We start from the raw sequence: 17,195 nt of genomic DNA, 5'->3' as shown, positions 1-17,195 counted from the left end.
AATTTCGAAGCCATAAATGATTATAAAACTCTAATAAGTATGACTTTGCCAAAGGTGCTAAGTGGCAGATCATCTCAAAACAAATACTGTCACCTCCAGGAACAGATTTATTGCTGTTCCAGAGAGCATATTCCAACTCTGACATATTAAATTTTCTATTATAATGTATATCGTCTATTGTCCCAAAATTTATTGTTATTAATTCTAATGTATTTTTCTTTGTGCAGAAGTGTTCATCTAAATTTTTATCACTACTTACATTTGCTAAATTTTTTCCCATTATATTACTTATTTCTTTTGGATCAAGTGTTCTTTTCCCATCTTTTAATATGGCATGTCTCGGTGGTTTAACATGGGTACCATTTATTTTCCTGAACTTTTCCCATATTTTTTGTATGGGAGTATTATTAGAGATCTGATATGTATTTCCTCCATGAAATGATTCTTCCTTGAATTACTTCTTTTTTTAAATTTTGCAGATATTTTGTTATATAGAGGTTTTAATGTATCAATTTCTAGTAATAATATAGTCATTTTTTGTAAAGTTCCTTCTGATATCGGTAATGTTTTATTTATTTTACTGAACTTGTTATTCAAATGATCTAATTGTCTCCCTATTGAGTGTTTTATATTTATTAATTCTGTTAACTTATCGAACCACCATGGAACTTTGTGTTTTGTTGGATGGGGTTTTGACTTTGCTACTGCTTTATCAGCAGCATTTTTAATGAAATCAACAAGAAATTTATTAGTTTCATTATGGTCTTTTAATATTCAAATGGTGCAATATTTCTAGTGTGCATTTCATATCGCTCCCAATTCTGCTTTGTAAATGTTATAGTGAGGGACATGTTTTGCAGGATTATTTTGTAATAAGGAAATTAATATTGGGAAAAAAATTATTACTGGTGTGCAAGTCATCAACTGTATTCCAATCTAATCTCTCAACTATACTTGCTGTACATAGAGTTAAGTCTACTGAGGAAAATGTTCCATGTGCTTTTGAAATATATGTGCTAATTGTGTCATCATTTATACAGCACATGTCATTTGAATCCATGAACTCTTCTATTTTACAACCTGTTCTATTTGAGTTTGTACAATTATAGTCCCATATTGGGTTGTGAGCATTAAAATCACCTACTAATAATGTACGTTCCTTGGTATTGTTCAGTAAATCTTTAAGTTTATAAAGTCAATTTTTATAAGGTTGGTTGTATAAATTATAAATTGTGTAATAATCGTTTTTAATTCGTATTTTAATACTTGATATTTGCAAGTCAGTAAAATTTATAGGTACTCTGTCATAGCATACTTTGTTATGTACATATATAGCAGTACCTAAATTTCCTTCTTCTCTAGATGTAGATACTAAGGTATATTTACCTATTGTTGATATTTTTTTGTTGACATGCTGTAAACATAGTACCACTGGTTCATATTCCCTTAGTAATTGTTGTATTTCTCCCAAATGTAATCTGGTTTGTAGACCATTTACGTTCCACTGTATAATATAATTATTGAAAGTATAACGTTAGTGTGTTCAAGTATTATTTCCTTTTTGTGGATCATCAATTTGCATTTTTTCTAAATTTCTATTTACAATATTTATTTGTTTTTCTTTATAAGACATTATGTGTCCAAGTCACATACAGCCCTTTTCATGAGTGTCTAACTAGTAGTTTCTTTATTTCTGTATCCTATAAAATTTCATAGTGCTTGATAAACTATCCTTTGTTATGCTTTTGTTTTTGTTGCACAGTTCAATGAAATATTCATTACATCTGAATGTGTTTTCATGTATCGTTTCTTCGTTTACTCTTGCTGCTCCTATTACTGGTGATGGAGTAATCTCTTCTCCCATCACATAATCATTCTCGTCAATGGTTTGTTCTTCTACTATTTCTTTGATGTTCTGGGTATCTGTTTCTGTTGGTTTTATTAATTTAGGAGACAAAGGTATATTCTTATAATTTTTTGGTTTATGTTCTTTCTTCAGGTCTCCTGCCTTTATTTAATGGATGTATCTCTAATAATAGTTGGTTTTTTGTTGGTCTTTGGTGGAGTTCTCTCTAAAGGCCTCTTTTTTTCTTTAGTTTCTAACTCCTTATAACTATCTTCTAATATTTCTGTGGTGCTTGTATTATCTTCTAGTGTTTCCATTTCTCTTAATATCTCAAATGAATTTGAACAAATATTTGAATACTTCTCTTGGTTCTTTGCTATATTAGTTTCTTCTTGCAAAGTGGTTATTTTTCTTTGAGACTGATCTATCAGGGTTTTGTTACTCTTATCTATTTCCATTTTTTGTTTCATTTGTTTGATCTTGTTACAGTAGAAAACATTTGTTTCCTAGCAGGAGCATGCATTCCTTTAACTTTTAATTCTAATTTGGCCTCTTTTATAGGCATTCCTGTCCTTTCCTGAAGTAATTTTAATTCTGTATTGTATATATAATACATACACTCTTTAGATCTTGCGTGGTGATTTTGTCCACAGTTAACGCATTTCGGTTCACCACACCTTCACTGTAACACAGAATTAAAACCATAACCCAAACCATTAAAAACAAAGCTGATGGGTACTCCAAGTACAAATTACCCCTGGGCTCCCCACAGGCTCAAAACCTTAAGTCAAGGTGAGTGGATAACAAAGGAACAGAGAGTTCCCTATGCATCTTCTCCCAACACCATGCCAGCCACAGATAAAGGTCCGAAAGTGTTACAATTTTCAAACATAGCCTCTATGTCCTTGAGATAGTGTAAGGCGAAGATGGATTTGCATCTCCAGAATGTCGACTGCAAGATCGCAGAGAGAAAGAAAGGTTATGCATAAATGCCAGGGAAGCTGCGACTGCCATAGTTTCACGAGCCTTAACCCTAACTAAAGGAAAGGCTTCTTCCTGAAGCTGAGAGTGGGCTTCTGATATCAACTCTTCCAGAAAAAAAGGAAATGGCATTTTTGGAGAGCAAACGAACCGGGCTTCTTACAGAGCACCAGGGGTTGCTCGAAGGTCCTCTAATCTTTTCTGTCTTGTGAAGGTAGTACCTGAGACACCTCACTGGACAGAGAAGTCTCTCTTCTTCCTCAGACCCTAAGACGTCCATAAGATGCTTGATAACGAAGGATCTAGGCCAGGGCTTGGAAGGGTCCTTGTTTTTAGCAAGGAAACCAAGAGAACGAGAGCAGACTGCGTCCCCTTACGTAAAACCTACTCTCTTGTTTATCGCCTGTAACTCACTAATATGTCTGGCAGTAGCAAGAGCCACTAAAAAGAGAGTATTTGGTGAGATTCCTGAGTGAGACAGAGCGGGGAGGTTTGAACTGAGGATCTGAAAGCCATTTCAGTACAATGTCTAAGTTCCAAGAGATGCTGGAAGAACTTTCTTGCTTAAACATATCAAAGGATTTGATTAAGTCACCGATGTCTTGACTAGAAGACAGATCCATACCTCTGTGTTTAAAAACTGAACTGAGCATCGACCTATACCCCCTGATGGTAGAGGTCAATAATTTCCTGACAGGCTTCAGGAATATTAAAAAATCAGCCATTTGACTTATAGATGTCTCAAAAGAAGAGATGTTATTGTGGCTGCACCACCTTCTGAAGACTGCCCATTTGGATTGTAGAGCTTTGCAGAGACGCTTGTCTGCACCTTGCAATCACCTCTGCAGCCTGTCGCAAAAAGCCTTTTGGTGGAATCTGAAGAAGTGGGGTTGTCTGAGCAGCGACCGTTTTTGTGGAAGGAGTCTTGGGTAATCCACCAGGAGCCAAATCAGATCTGGGAACCATTCCTCATTTGGCCTAAAAAGGAACGACTAAGGTCATGGAGGGACTCTGATGCATAGAAAACTTGTTGGTTACCTCCCTGATCATCCCGAAGGGAGGGAAAGCGTACACATCTACGCCTGCACAGCCCAGAAACATGGTGTCTGTCGCCCATGCTTGAGGATCCAGGACCAGAGGTCAAAAGAGTGGAAGACAGTGATTTCTCAAATTGCAAAGAGGTCTATTGTGGGCTTGCCCACTAAGTTCCACAGATCGTTGCAGACTAACGGGTCTAAGGTCCATTTGATCAGAAGGACCTGTTTCGGGCAGCATAATTCATCCGCAATAGCATTCATTCTCCCTTGAATGAACCGGGTAACAAGAGTGACTTGATTCTCCTCCGTCCACAGAAGGAGATCCCTCGCCATCTCCTACAGAGAGAAGGAATGAGCGCCCCCCTGTTTGCGAATGTAAGAAAGTACATTGATGTTGTCCACATGCACTACTATCTTCTTGCTGCAGACGTAGATCCAAGAAGGACTGAAGGCCCAGGTGAACTGCTCTCAGTTCCTTCACACTGATGTGAGACTTCCGTTGCACTGTCATCCATGTTCCAGGGACTTCCTGACCATTCAGGATAGCACTCCAGCCTAGGCCAGAGGCGTCTGAATGAAATTGAAGGTCAGGGTTCACTGGAAGAAGAGACTTCCCTTCCTGATGTAATCGGGAAGATGAAAGAGTCTGGTTGGGTCTTTCTGCACCAGTTCGCTTTCAGGAAAAACTGAAGGGGTCTCATGTGCAGTCTACCTAATCTCACAAACTGCTCTACTGATGCGAGGGTCCCTAGGAGACTCATCCATTGTACTGCCAAGCAGGAATGATGTGCAATGAAATGACTGGCAGTCTGAAGGCAGTTGTCAACTCGTTTGGGCAACAGAAAAGTCCAAGAATTAAGTACCATCCCTAAATAGGGAATCTCGTGAGTCATTGTCATGGAGCAGAGAAGCCAATCGTCCAGGTATAAGTTGATGCTGATTCCCAGAAGGTGAAGCCAATTCCCTAGATGACCAAGGCTTTGTGCGAAAACTTACAGGGCCGTCGACAAACCAGAGCGTAGGGCCCGGAACTGTAGTACTCTGCCCTGAAAAACAAAGTGTAAAATTTCTTTGAGTCCAGATGAACAGGAACGTGAAAATACGCATCCTGCATATCCAGGGTGACCATCCAGTCCCCCTGCTGCATTGAAGACATGACTGAGCGAACGGTCTCCATATGAAACTTTGTCTTCAGGACAAATGCACTCAGGGCACTGACATCCAGAACAGGCCTCCAGCCCCCCCGAGGCCTTCAGAACCACGAAAAGGCAATTGTAAAAACCTTCTGAGTGAAGATCTAGCACCTCTCCCACCACTCCCTTGATAATCAGGGCTTTGACTTCCTGAGGGCCAAAAAAACTTTGTGGAACCTTTTGAATATGCTGTCAAGGCGATTGGAGATGTTTCTAAGGGAGGAGCTTTCACAAAAGGAATGGTGTAGCCCTCCTTAAGAACCTCAACCACTCAAGGTTCTGCTCCTCTGCACTCCCATTCCTTCCAAAAAAGTAGAAGTCTGGCTCTTACTTGGGTGCGGAGTACTAACTTCTCATTTCTTGGGGTTAGTCTTGAAGGAAGACTTCTTAATGGACTTCGTAGTAGGTCGCAAGTTTGATCTGGGTCTGGTCTGGGATTTTGTCTTCTCCCCACGAAAGGGGTGAGGCTCTAAGTTGGATAACAATCTCAGCGTGGAAGGCAAAGATACCCTCGGACGCCTTTGGACTGTGATGACAGGTCGGTGGTAGACTTCTGCAAGTCTGAAAGTCTCTCCTTCACTGTGACTTGTGGAAAGAGGTGAGACTTATCCAAAGGAGCGAAAAGTAGAGCAGGTCGGTGGTAGACTTCTGCAAGTCTGAAAGAGTCTCCTTCACTGTGACTTGTGGAAAGAGGTGAGACTTATCCAAAGGAGCGAAAAGTAGAGCTGACTTCTGTGTCAGCAAGACTCCTTTCAAGGTGAAAGAACACCAGAGCTCCCTTTTTTAGCACACCCATTGAAAAGAGAGAGGCGAGTTCTGAAGAGCCATCTCTAACTGCCCTATCGGCGCACAAAAAAACTCCCAGCCAAACAGAGGCAAAGTCTTCAGCGAGATCTGGACGGTCCTCGATCTTTCTCACTAGAGCCCCAATGGCCCAATCAAGAAAACTAAAAATCTTTAAAACCTTAAGAATGTTCCTGATAAGGTGATCAAGTTCGGGGGAGGAAAACATTATCTTGGTGGTAGAAAAGGCTGTTCTACGAGCTGAATCCACCAGACCGAAGAAGTCCCCCCCCGCCTGGGAGGAGGCAGAAATTCCCAAGGAAGGAGCTTCCCCTGTGGCGTAGAATGAGTACCTCATCTTCAATAACTTGCTGAGCGGAAAAGCGAATGTTGCTTTGCCCTGCTCTCTCTTAGAGGCCAGTCAGTCATGAACCCCTCGGACAGCCTTCTTCAAGGAGGAAAGAACTAGCTTGGGTAACCTGGTACCCTCTGATGACTGCTTTCTTATGAGGAAGGTAGAAGCTGGAGAAGTAGGAGCAGCAGGAACGAAAAAATCTGGAAAGCTATCCAGGAGGAATCGCAAAAGGGACAAGTATGCTGAAGAGGGGACCGTATCCTGAACCTCTTCCTCCTCTGAAGAGACAGGAGACAAAGACTTGTCCTTGGTTTCAGGAACTGAAGAGGTTTTCTTCAAAAAGGCCATAAGCTCCATCAGTTGACGCTGGAGTGGGGCTAATGAATCTTCTTGAACCGATGATGATGGCAGCTTATGAGAGGAAGGCGCTTGGCGCCCAGAAGCAGTGGCTGGGATCTCAGCTGTTGGCGCCGGGCGCTCAAAAGTGGAAGTCTGGCACGAGTCAGCGGGCACCGGGCGCTTGGAAGAAGTCAGCACTTTGGGCACTTATAGCGCTCAGGACTGTCTCCCAACAAATGACGATGGCGAGCTGGAGAAGCAAGCGGGTCCTGAAAGTTGCAGGAAGGTTGTGGGCTAATCTCCCTGTACCTCTTGACTGCCAGAGGAGAGGTATCGCCAAGATCCGCATGTCACTTGAGCAGGCACGAAGAAGCAGAGAAGCAATGAGGGTGCTTCCTGTCCAGGCTGGAAGCTTCTGAATCTGAGGGAAGCTGATGCACTACAACACCTTTCCAATGGCTCCTAGTTGAAGCCTGGGAACGAACAACAGGCCCATGGGGCAAACCCCACTAGCCTCCCTTGGACCTCCAGTATGTCTTCTCCCGGTGCAGGGGAGAGGGACAAGGACCTTCACCCAGGAGCACTGGTGGGATGGACAGCCACCTCCTCAACATTCACAACACTGTCACTTCCCCCAGCACTTTCATTATTCACATTATTCTCCATCAGAGATCTAATAGCAGATCCCATTTCCATAATGATACTGGACAATACACCAAACTTCTGATCAAACCTTGATTCGAGGCTAGCAATAGCGTTAAGAGCGGAATCATGGGAGCCTGGAAAAGGAGTAGATGGTAAAGTAGGAAGACTTAGAATGGGAGAAACAGGAGGAATTGGAGGAGTAACAGCTCTATCATCCCCTACATTAGCAAAATGAGTAGAATCTGTATTGGACCTATTCTCAGCCCTAAGGGCTGCTTTCCTCTTCCTATCTTTTCCAAGTTTTTCTAGATGAGATTTCAAGGTTTTCCATTTTTTATCCTCCCAATCCTGACACTTTATGCAAGTATTATCCTTACTACATTCTTGGCCCCCACATTTAGTACATTTAGTATGAGATCGTAAGAAAACTTGGTTAACCTAGTTTTACAACCCCAGAACAGAAGCGAATACTGGATGAACTGGAATCTGACATCGTTGACTAAAGCAATTCCTAAAATTAACCAGAAAAGACAATCCACCAATGTTTGAAAGCCACAAAACAACAAACTCTGAATACTTCACCAAGAGCAGGCAAATCACTATCCGAAAAGTGATGAAGCAGCTATGGAAAACTCCCGATGTTGATCAGAAGCCGGCAGGAAAAGAGTTGAGCTCTCTGCTGAGTTGTTCTTTTGAGTCCCGAATAGTGGGCAGGACCTTGTCACCTACACACAAACAATAGAAGTGCCGCCGTGCGAATTTTGAATTTTTAAGTTGCTGTAGGCTAGGAACCCAATAGCTATGTAATTACTTGGTAATTTACTTATATAAAAACACAGATTAGTCAATACTGAACAAAATGCCAAGTTCTGAAGTTAGGCATAAAACAATTCTTCACCCTCAAGGTCATCAGTAACAAATTGGTGAGAACAAACCAGTCATCCAAAAAAGAAAGAACTACTCTGATACCAAGCAGATGAATCCATCCTGCCAAAAACTCCAGCACACAGAATACTTTTCTTCAACTGAAGAGTGTACCGGGATGTGGAAATACGTGTCCTGCATGTTGACAGAAAACATCCTTTGCCCTTTTGCAAGGCTGCCAGGGCCAAACTGAATGACTCGACGAATAGGGAGTTACATGAATATACAGTACTTGTTGAGACTGGAAATGCTCATGTCTCGATGGCCTCATTGCATAACAACTGTCCAATCTACCCCTCCCAACTCTGAACGTCTCTGTGTGAAGAGTGTGGAGAGAAGGGTATCAGAAGCTGATAGTGGTAAAAATATAACAAAAGGTACAAAGTATCCTTCTCCGAGAACCATGACTACCAAAGGTTCTTCTCAACACTTTGCCAGACACTTCTGAAACTCTGCACACTACCCTCTGAGGATCCATAGAGCCTACTTGAATTGAGAGTTCAAAACATAAGTCATGGTTAAATGTGTCATTTTCCCACTTAGAATGTGAGCCAGATCACTACTGAAGCAGAGAACTCGAGAGTGGTTTGGGAAATTCTACACGGAATTTACATGCACAAAAGGCTGTAGGGGCAAGACCCTGGAGGGAAGACTTCAAAGGTAGTGCTAAGAATTTTCTAATCTGGTTTGAGATATGTTAGGTGATGGTCTTAAACACTTGGGGTTAAGGAGACAAAAACTGGGACACTGTCAAAAACAGCTACTAATGGTTGAGCAGGGCTACTTTATATGATTTTTAAACACGTTTCCATTACAACTGAGTTGTAAAAGGAATAAGACATTCCTCCCATTAGCCTCAGAAGTATTGTAGGTCTATCAAGGAGAGATTGCAACTCTGACACATCATTAAGAAACTCTGCCTCTTCAAGCCTAATATTTATAACTATTATCATCATCATTATCTCTTATATGTATCTATATAAATATATACACATATTTATATATGCATGCACAAACATTATATAATACATATACATATACATATATATATATATATATATATATATATATATATATATATATATATATATATATATATATACACACTACGAAATCACAAAAGTAAGCGCGTGATTTTCTTTATTAGCTGAAGCCACTGGGAAAGTTCTAACTGAAAAGACAGAGTGCCAAGTACTTTGTGCCCGATGTGTTAAATTACACAAAAGTACTTGGCACTCTGTCTTTTCAATTTGAACTTTCCCAGTGGCTTCAGCTAATTATATATATATATATATATATATATATATATATATATATATATATATATATATATATATATATATATATATATATATATATATATATATATTTTTTTTTTTTTAACAATCATTAGCAGACTGTTCCCTTGTTGTGGGTGTTATCTCCTTACCTGTTGGTATTTGTTTTTGTGTGCGAAGTTGACGTCTGTCGCCTTTGTATTGACTGCGGCAGTCAGGTTTGGTATAGCAGTGAGTCAGGTCTCAGCAGCAAGGAGTCCTTATTTTTGCAGCAGGTATCAATTTACCTGCTGGCTGTGGTAGCAGAGGATGGTTGGGTGACTAAACCATAGTCATCTGGGGAAATGGTTCCTGTTTGGCAGCAGATTTGCTGTCTCGACATTTCTGCCATGATCATCTGTGAGTTGGATGTGTTCCTGTTTGCAGTTACTGGCTGCTTTGATGATGTCACGCAGTTCGTCTGAGGATCTTCATCCTCTTTGACAGCTGGGTCTGTCTTGACGTCTCCTTGGAGATAGTCTGTTTTTTTTTTTTGTATTGTGCTACCCTGAGTGTATGCTGCTTTACTATGTTGTTTATGCTGTTTATTGTTAATTATGTTGTAAGCTGTGCTTTCCTATTATTTCTGCTGCCTGTTGTCTATTTTTAATGTATGCTACCTGTTGTTTATTTGTGATGTAACTGTTTGGTTATTTGTGATGTAGCTAAAGTGTTTGGTGACTTGTACTTTATTGTTGATTTGGGTTATTGTACTGATTGCTATGTTTATTATGTTATTGACTCAGTTTTAGCTACATTCATTTTTGCTTCTTTTGACTGACCCTGTTAATTGTGATTTGTTTAATGCCAAACCTGAACTCACTTGTACATAATGTATATAACTTTATTGTAATAAATTAGTTTTAATGCCAAACCTGAACTCACTTGTACATAATGTATATAACTTTATTGTAATAAATTAGTTTTAAGGTGCTTTAGTAGTTTTGTTATGTTCTTTCCCCCGGGGTTTGTCATGACTGCTGCCAGTCAGTCCAGTCCCATTCTATTTGCTTTATTTATTATTCTTGCAGTAATCGAGCTGTACTACTGAGAATGAAATATCAAATTCAAAGATACTTCTGCCTCACATTTAGGCCAAAGTACCTTACTAATTAGAGGAGTCTTCGCTTCCTTGGTCCAAGAACTTGAAACTTGCAAGTTGAATGCAGGAAGATGAAAACACTTACATTGTATTTACGTCCTAACCCAGTTCTAAGCAGCTTCAAAAACTGGAAATAGATGCAGTAGCACCTGAGAACCAGCATTAAAGGATAAACTTCCGAAACTGCCTCTGTTGTTTACATTAAGCCAGCAACATGCCAGCCCATCTCCTAGGTTGGTTGGTTCCTAGGAGCTCACTCCGCAAACACAGTTGCAAGCACAATACACTGTTTGTGTTAGGTGCAGAGCTATTTAACACTAAACAGTTTCATAGCATTCTCTTTCAACTGTTCATCCACCTCCCATAGACCCTACTTCCATGATAATGCACCTTACCATAACCAGTGTCAACTTCCTACCCGTTTAACAGGAGATGAGGTAGAAGTAAACTAAAAAGCACCGGTCAATGGATTCATCTTCAGCCAAAGAAAGTGAAAATGGAACAATGCAAGCTATGCACTGTTTAAATACTAAAGGAGAGTCAACCATATCACGGTTGATACCCCTAAAGTCTAAACAGAGGAACTGAGCTGAAAGAAAACAGCAAACTACAGATGCTGATGGTGAAGCAAAAGAATGCCAGCAAAGGTGACATACCACGAAACATCAGCAATGTCATGGAATGCTAGTCATAAGTATTGAATGGCAAGGTGGGGAGAGATGGCTGGGTGGGGAAGGTAGAGGATTCTTGCACGACATCACCAAGTAACCATGATGACAGTCAGAGCCATCTGCACAACACTTAGGAGGCAATTGCCGAGAAGTGAGAGCTGTTCTATCAGTAAGCTAACTCACTCTAGATAAGTAAGTGGCAGAAGATGGAGAGCCGCTGTTACGAAAAGGAATAATTGTCACAAGGTGACAAATACGAGGCAATAAGAGGGGAAAACTGAGTAAGAGGGGGGAGGGTTCTCGTCGGCTCAGAGGACAATACCAGGTGAGCAAATGATAACAGAAGAACTGAGGCACAGCTCAGAACTACTGAGGCAAACATAATATGATTGTATCCCTAAATAACTCTACCAGTTCAAATACATCACTATCACTTTCCTCAAAACAGATGACACATGAACCAGTGAATGCAAGCACCAAACTACTAAACAACTCATCCGGAAAACACGCTGAACCCGAACCGAAGAAATGGCTGAGGGGTAGCGAAGGGCACAGACTTTGTTCCCGAGACACACCATGGTAACTTGTCTGAGAAGACCAATGGACCCAGGGCAGTTTAGAGGGCAGGCTACAGACAAATGCCTAGGCTCCAACACCTCTCGCTGGGGAAACTGAAAAAGGTAAATCACTATGGGGGGGGGGCAATCTTTGCCCTAATATATGCGGTCAAATTTCTAACCATAATAAAAGAATATTTCTCAATTAACTATTATTTTTCTCCTGAACCACATACGGAGCAAAAGAAGGCAGAGCAGGGGTGAGAGACGAATTAACCTAGGCTACCAGGTAGGCTGATGGAAGAGGAGGAGAAGGAGAAGGAACACCAGAAGACAAAAAGAAACGACTGAGCAGGCTTATGGTGTGCCCTAACGAACTGTCTACGTAACCTATCAGCCTCTAGCATCTTCCAATACTTCACAAAATTTTCATCCTCTCATCAGATCATGCCTTATTATCTTCACATCAAGAAAATCACATTCATGCCTCAACAGCTAGGCTAACACACAGGCCATCATGCACAACCTAAACAATCGGTTTCCACAAACTTTTCTATACAGCCTAATACTTGCATCTCTGTCTCTGCTTGTTGTAGATGACATAATGCAAAAACAGAAAAAATAATAGAGGAGAAAATCAGCCAGAAATCATCAAAATCATTACTACCGCCAATTCACACTGTCTGCATAAGGACACGGCATGAAGAATTCTGACAAGAATGTAAATATTCCAGCGCCACCTGGTGGGAAACAGGTGATTACAGACAGTCCTAGCAGGTTAGCCAAGCATTATTTTTTTTTATTTTGTATGCCAATCACACCTAATGGCACAAAGATATAAGCGAACTTTAACAGTAGGTAAGATTCATTCCAAATAATTAATAATATCTACATTGGACCACCAGACATACCAGATAAGCACAACTAATACCAACATGTGTAACATAAAAAGAAATTAAACTTTATGACATACAAAATGGAAACATAGTTGTAAATCCTTTGAGATTTTGAGGTCACAAAATTTATCTGCAGCAAATTGAATTGACCAATTATGGATATGATGTTTTTATTGCTTGCTTAGAATTTATTTTTCATAATATAAAAATGGTTCAGTGTTTCAGCAGATTACAACACTGGAATTTGAAGAATTTAGAATACAATGACAACACATGATGTCACCTGAATCTCAAAGGGTTAATAAATGAAGAACATTAATGAAACACATTGTTTTAGTTCACAAACCTGATAGCTGACTTTCTTCAGACAACTTATTAACTACTCTCCATTCATTTTGAATAGTAAGCAAATTGTGTGCAAGTAACTCCATTCTGCCACCAAATGGAGGGTCTGATACCACCACCAACTCTGAAAAAACAATTTGACATCTACATATACATATTTAAATTCTGTAACCATGTCCTCATCCACAAGTAGTTACAACAACCAAAACATTAAATGCTGTAAACTATATACAGTCAACCACCGGTATTCGCGGAGGATGCGTACCACTAACCCCCATAAATGGCTTAAACCTGCGAATACTTAAAACCTCTCTAAAAATGCTTATAACTGCCTACTTTGATAATTCAAAACACCAAAAATCCTCTAAAAATGCTTATACCTGAATATTTTAATAGTTTCATCACAAAAAGTGCATTTAAGTCACGAAAATTACAAGAAAATACAGCAATTTGTGAATATTTCTCTATGAAAAATACCGCGAATAGGTGAATTTTCCATGAATAATGTGTATATATGTTCCACAGAGAAATCCGCAAATAGGTGAAGACGCAAATCCGGAACCGCGAATAGGCAGGGGTCCAAGGTAATACCATTTACTACTGATAACTCAAATATTAAATGAACCAGAATCACAAGACCAATTAAGACTCACATCAAGGTAGCTCAAAAACAATTACATCTTATGAGATTTAAGTGTCATTGGGAATACTTGAACTTTTTACAAATTAACAAATATGAAAAATTATCATATACTCAATGTTCCTTTAAAAATTTTATTGCAAGGTTAAATTTTACCTTCTGAAATGTTTATATCCTTTTTAACAGATAATAAAGTTTTAGAATTCTTCAATGAATCAATATGAACTATTAATGCTTTCAGACAAAAATTTCCACCACACTTAAACTGAGTTAATCTGCTACTACCTTAAATAATGACAGTTATATAAATATATAATTTATATATACAGTAGGTTAAGCACTAGAAAGATAAAACTGACACAACACATGGAAAGGATATGAAATAACCATGTGTATGTATGGTTATTTTTTCTCTTGTGTTAGTTCTAAGGTGTAGAATATAGTTACATAATGTACACAGTGTACCTGCTGTACATTGTTAAATTTATGTTTAAAAAGTAATTTTTAGAACTTGAAAGAATTAAGCTGAGGTGCCACTATAATCAATATACTGTACTGAGACAGCAACAAAAACCAAGCCATCACCTTATAAAAGTATTGTGACCTATGTTTACATTTATTTATTTACTTTAAAAATTTAGTCAATTGGGAGTGCATCTCTGATGTCAGGAAATGAAGTATGTGATCTAAAAAGAATCTGTAAAGTTACTTACTTTCATTTCCAGTAACAAACTGTAGGTATGTTTCTTTAGCTTTATCACCATCAAAAAAATGGTGATTGAACATGTTATAGCGAACAAACTCTGATGGTGAGAAGAAAGCACACTGTTGGAAAGATAAAAAAAAAAATAAAGGCAATGATAAGGAAAAAGTTCAAATTGTGCTAACATCTATATCCATCTTCATGTCTGCTATGCCTTAATGTATTCAATATGTCAACACAGCATTAAATGCATCAAACTAATTTCTGTAAATATAGACTTACTCAATGTACATCAATCCAGCTAACAATAACAATACCTTGCTAAATTAAAAAATACCTCAACATGCTTCAATGCAATGATGGATTTGATTGAATGAAAATTTAACTGTTTGAGAAAATATAACTCATAAGTAAAAATAATTTCATGAACTACTTTCACACACTTTTGTCTATACAGAACATCATCTAAAATTTGTTCTTACATATCTGCTATCAATATCCATCAGAAGACTGGACATGTTCTTCTCTGGAGAAACACTGATTTCCTCAAATATCCGTGGAGTTCCCAGACACAGAACCTTTTTTGCATTCAACTGATTTAGCATTCCCATGATAATTTCCACACTGTTTGCTGAAAACATGTACTGAGCCTCAAATCTTGAATTTTCTTTAGGAGGCAACAACTGAAAAAAGAAATAATCAAGCTACACAGACCTGAATTGCTGATCCACAAGTAGTATTATCCAACAGTAAAAAGTGAATGAGAACAAACAATAATTTATTAAAATCTCTTCAATACTTCCTTGGATATAATGGATTAACATAAAAAACTTATCTGTTATTCATTTGGAAAGAATTTAGATTTTAAAACGTGTCAATATCAATTACCAATGTTAGGGCTACAATCAGCACTCACAGGGGTACCTATTTTTGTCATAAATGCCATTAATCTGTATAACATTTTTTAACAATAGTGATTGTTACCTTTACATTTCAAATCTGCATCCATATAATTATAAAGCAACCATTCATCTAATAAAATCAGCATGTGGCAACATAGTATAAATAGGACTGGCATCAAAATCAAAGGTTATTATGATTATACAGTATTATAACATAACTGAATCAGTTCTAATATTTTGCAATTACAATATTTTTAATAATCCAGTTAACATTTTCTTTATTATCTAGTAAATTGTGTCTGTCCAAAATGAAATTATGAATACTAATATCCTAATGCAAATTAATAATAGAACTTTTATGAAATTCTGGTACTTGATATATGTAAAATAAATCATATGATGAAGTTACTGCTTTATATGACTAAGTATGTCTTCAAATAATTTATTCAGTTTTTATCAACACTGCATAGCTCAGAGTTATTACTAGAGTATATTTCTGAAATTAAAACTTGGGCATAACATTTTTTACATATAAAACTAAAATCATTATTAGCCTTATCTACAGGCTTGAGGCCTGTGTATATACAACCCACGGATAACCACACAACACTACAATCCCCTATGCAACATCAAAAGCTCTCAAATAAAGCACTCGAGTCTTTTGCAACCATTTCCTAGAGGGAATCTCTCACTCGTTCACAAATAGACTTCAGTGAGGGTTAAATTGTTTTGAAAGATGGTTTTGTAGCATCCTTGGGCAATCTTTTTCCTCTATATTTTACATATGATAATGCAAATAAAAGGATGAACATAAAAAAATTCACTGAAAGACACACTTTTCCAACACCAATCATATTATACAATTAAATCTGGAAATAAAGGTCAAATGGAAACTGCATACCAAACCTGAACTTACCATTGATGGCTGGGACATGAGTGAGTCAAAGAGAGGAGTCTTCAGTGTACATTTTCCATGACCAGTCCTTTTGGACCCCAACAACTCAGAGCAAGTAAGACAATACGCCCTCTGAAGACCAGGCAATGCCTTGATAGATTTTGACCTGAAATATAGAAACCAAGCTAGTCAAATACAATTATACAGCTTATATTAAATCCATTGCAAAATTAAATAAAACTGTCACCAAACATAATGCTATCCATAAAAAGACTTCATTTTGCAGAAAAAAAAATCAACTTTTCATACAAACCTATTACTTTTAATTAGTCCTTTTTGTTTACCAAAACTGAGTCCCTAACACTTTAGTTCCTGATAAAATGAGAAAAGAGAACAGAACCACAGTCAGTCTTGCACTCACACACTGACCCATCAGTTCAAGCCAACTTCTCTTCCTCATTCTTCACTTGTCTGGTCAAGGAGATGTAAGAAAATTGGGGTGGAAGGAGCAAACCCACATTATGAGCAATGGGTTTGTATGGAAAAGTAATTTTGTTTTCAAAAAAGGGATTTGTTCATCATAAACCCATTTTTTAAAATTACCCAGAATCTTGATTTACATAGGATGCTGAAGAGGATGAAATTAGTATGTGATATCTGTTTGAGTCTTTTAAGACTGACTTAAGAATCAGAATCCTAAACACTCCAAGGAATACTGGAAGTTGTGATCAAGACACAAAAGGGGGCCAGTAAATTAGATGCTGAGCAATAATATCCAAATACTGCTTTCTTTCCTTCTCCTTTCCTTAAATTTTCTGCTGAAAACCCTACAAACAGAGTCAACAGACTATAAACCCAAGAGGGCTCCAAAGGGAAACTGACTGCAAAGAAGGACAAGTTATAGGAAATTTTGATAAATAGTTAAATATGGGTCAAAAATAAAACCAGTGCACAACAAAATAAACTTGACCAATGAAATAACTCTAATCAAGTCTGAGATGAGAGTCAGTACCCAAAGGCCACCCTGGAGAACAGTACTCCAAACAAAAAAGAAAAAAAAAAGTT

General features: G+C 38.3%; 1 protein-coding gene across 1 annotated transcript in view; it reads right to left on the bottom strand.

The window, feature by feature from the left end:
• LOC136832819 (rRNA N6-adenosine-methyltransferase ZCCHC4) overlaps window positions 1–17,195 on the bottom strand; it is a 102,827-nt gene that overhangs the window by 29,509 nt on the left and 56,123 nt on the right. Inside the window, exons 3-6 of the mRNA XM_067094439.1 lie at window positions 16,152–16,296; window positions 14,816–15,016; window positions 14,344–14,455; window positions 12,992–13,114 (exon numbers count right to left, since the gene is read on the bottom strand). Coding sequence (XP_066950540.1) covers window positions 12,992–13,114; window positions 14,344–14,455; window positions 14,816–15,016; window positions 16,152–16,296 — 581 coding nt within the window. The remainder of the gene's footprint in view (window positions 1–12,991; window positions 13,115–14,343; window positions 14,456–14,815; window positions 15,017–16,151; window positions 16,297–17,195) is intronic.

This window comes from Macrobrachium rosenbergii, chromosome 50 (assembly GCF_040412425.1).
Source record: "Macrobrachium rosenbergii isolate ZJJX-2024 chromosome 50, ASM4041242v1, whole genome shotgun sequence".
Taxonomy (NCBI): Eukaryota; Metazoa; Arthropoda; class Malacostraca; order Decapoda; family Palaemonidae; genus Macrobrachium; species Macrobrachium rosenbergii.
The sequence above is the reverse complement of the archived record's forward strand: the minus strand, read 5'-3'. Positions and strand labels throughout refer to the sequence as shown.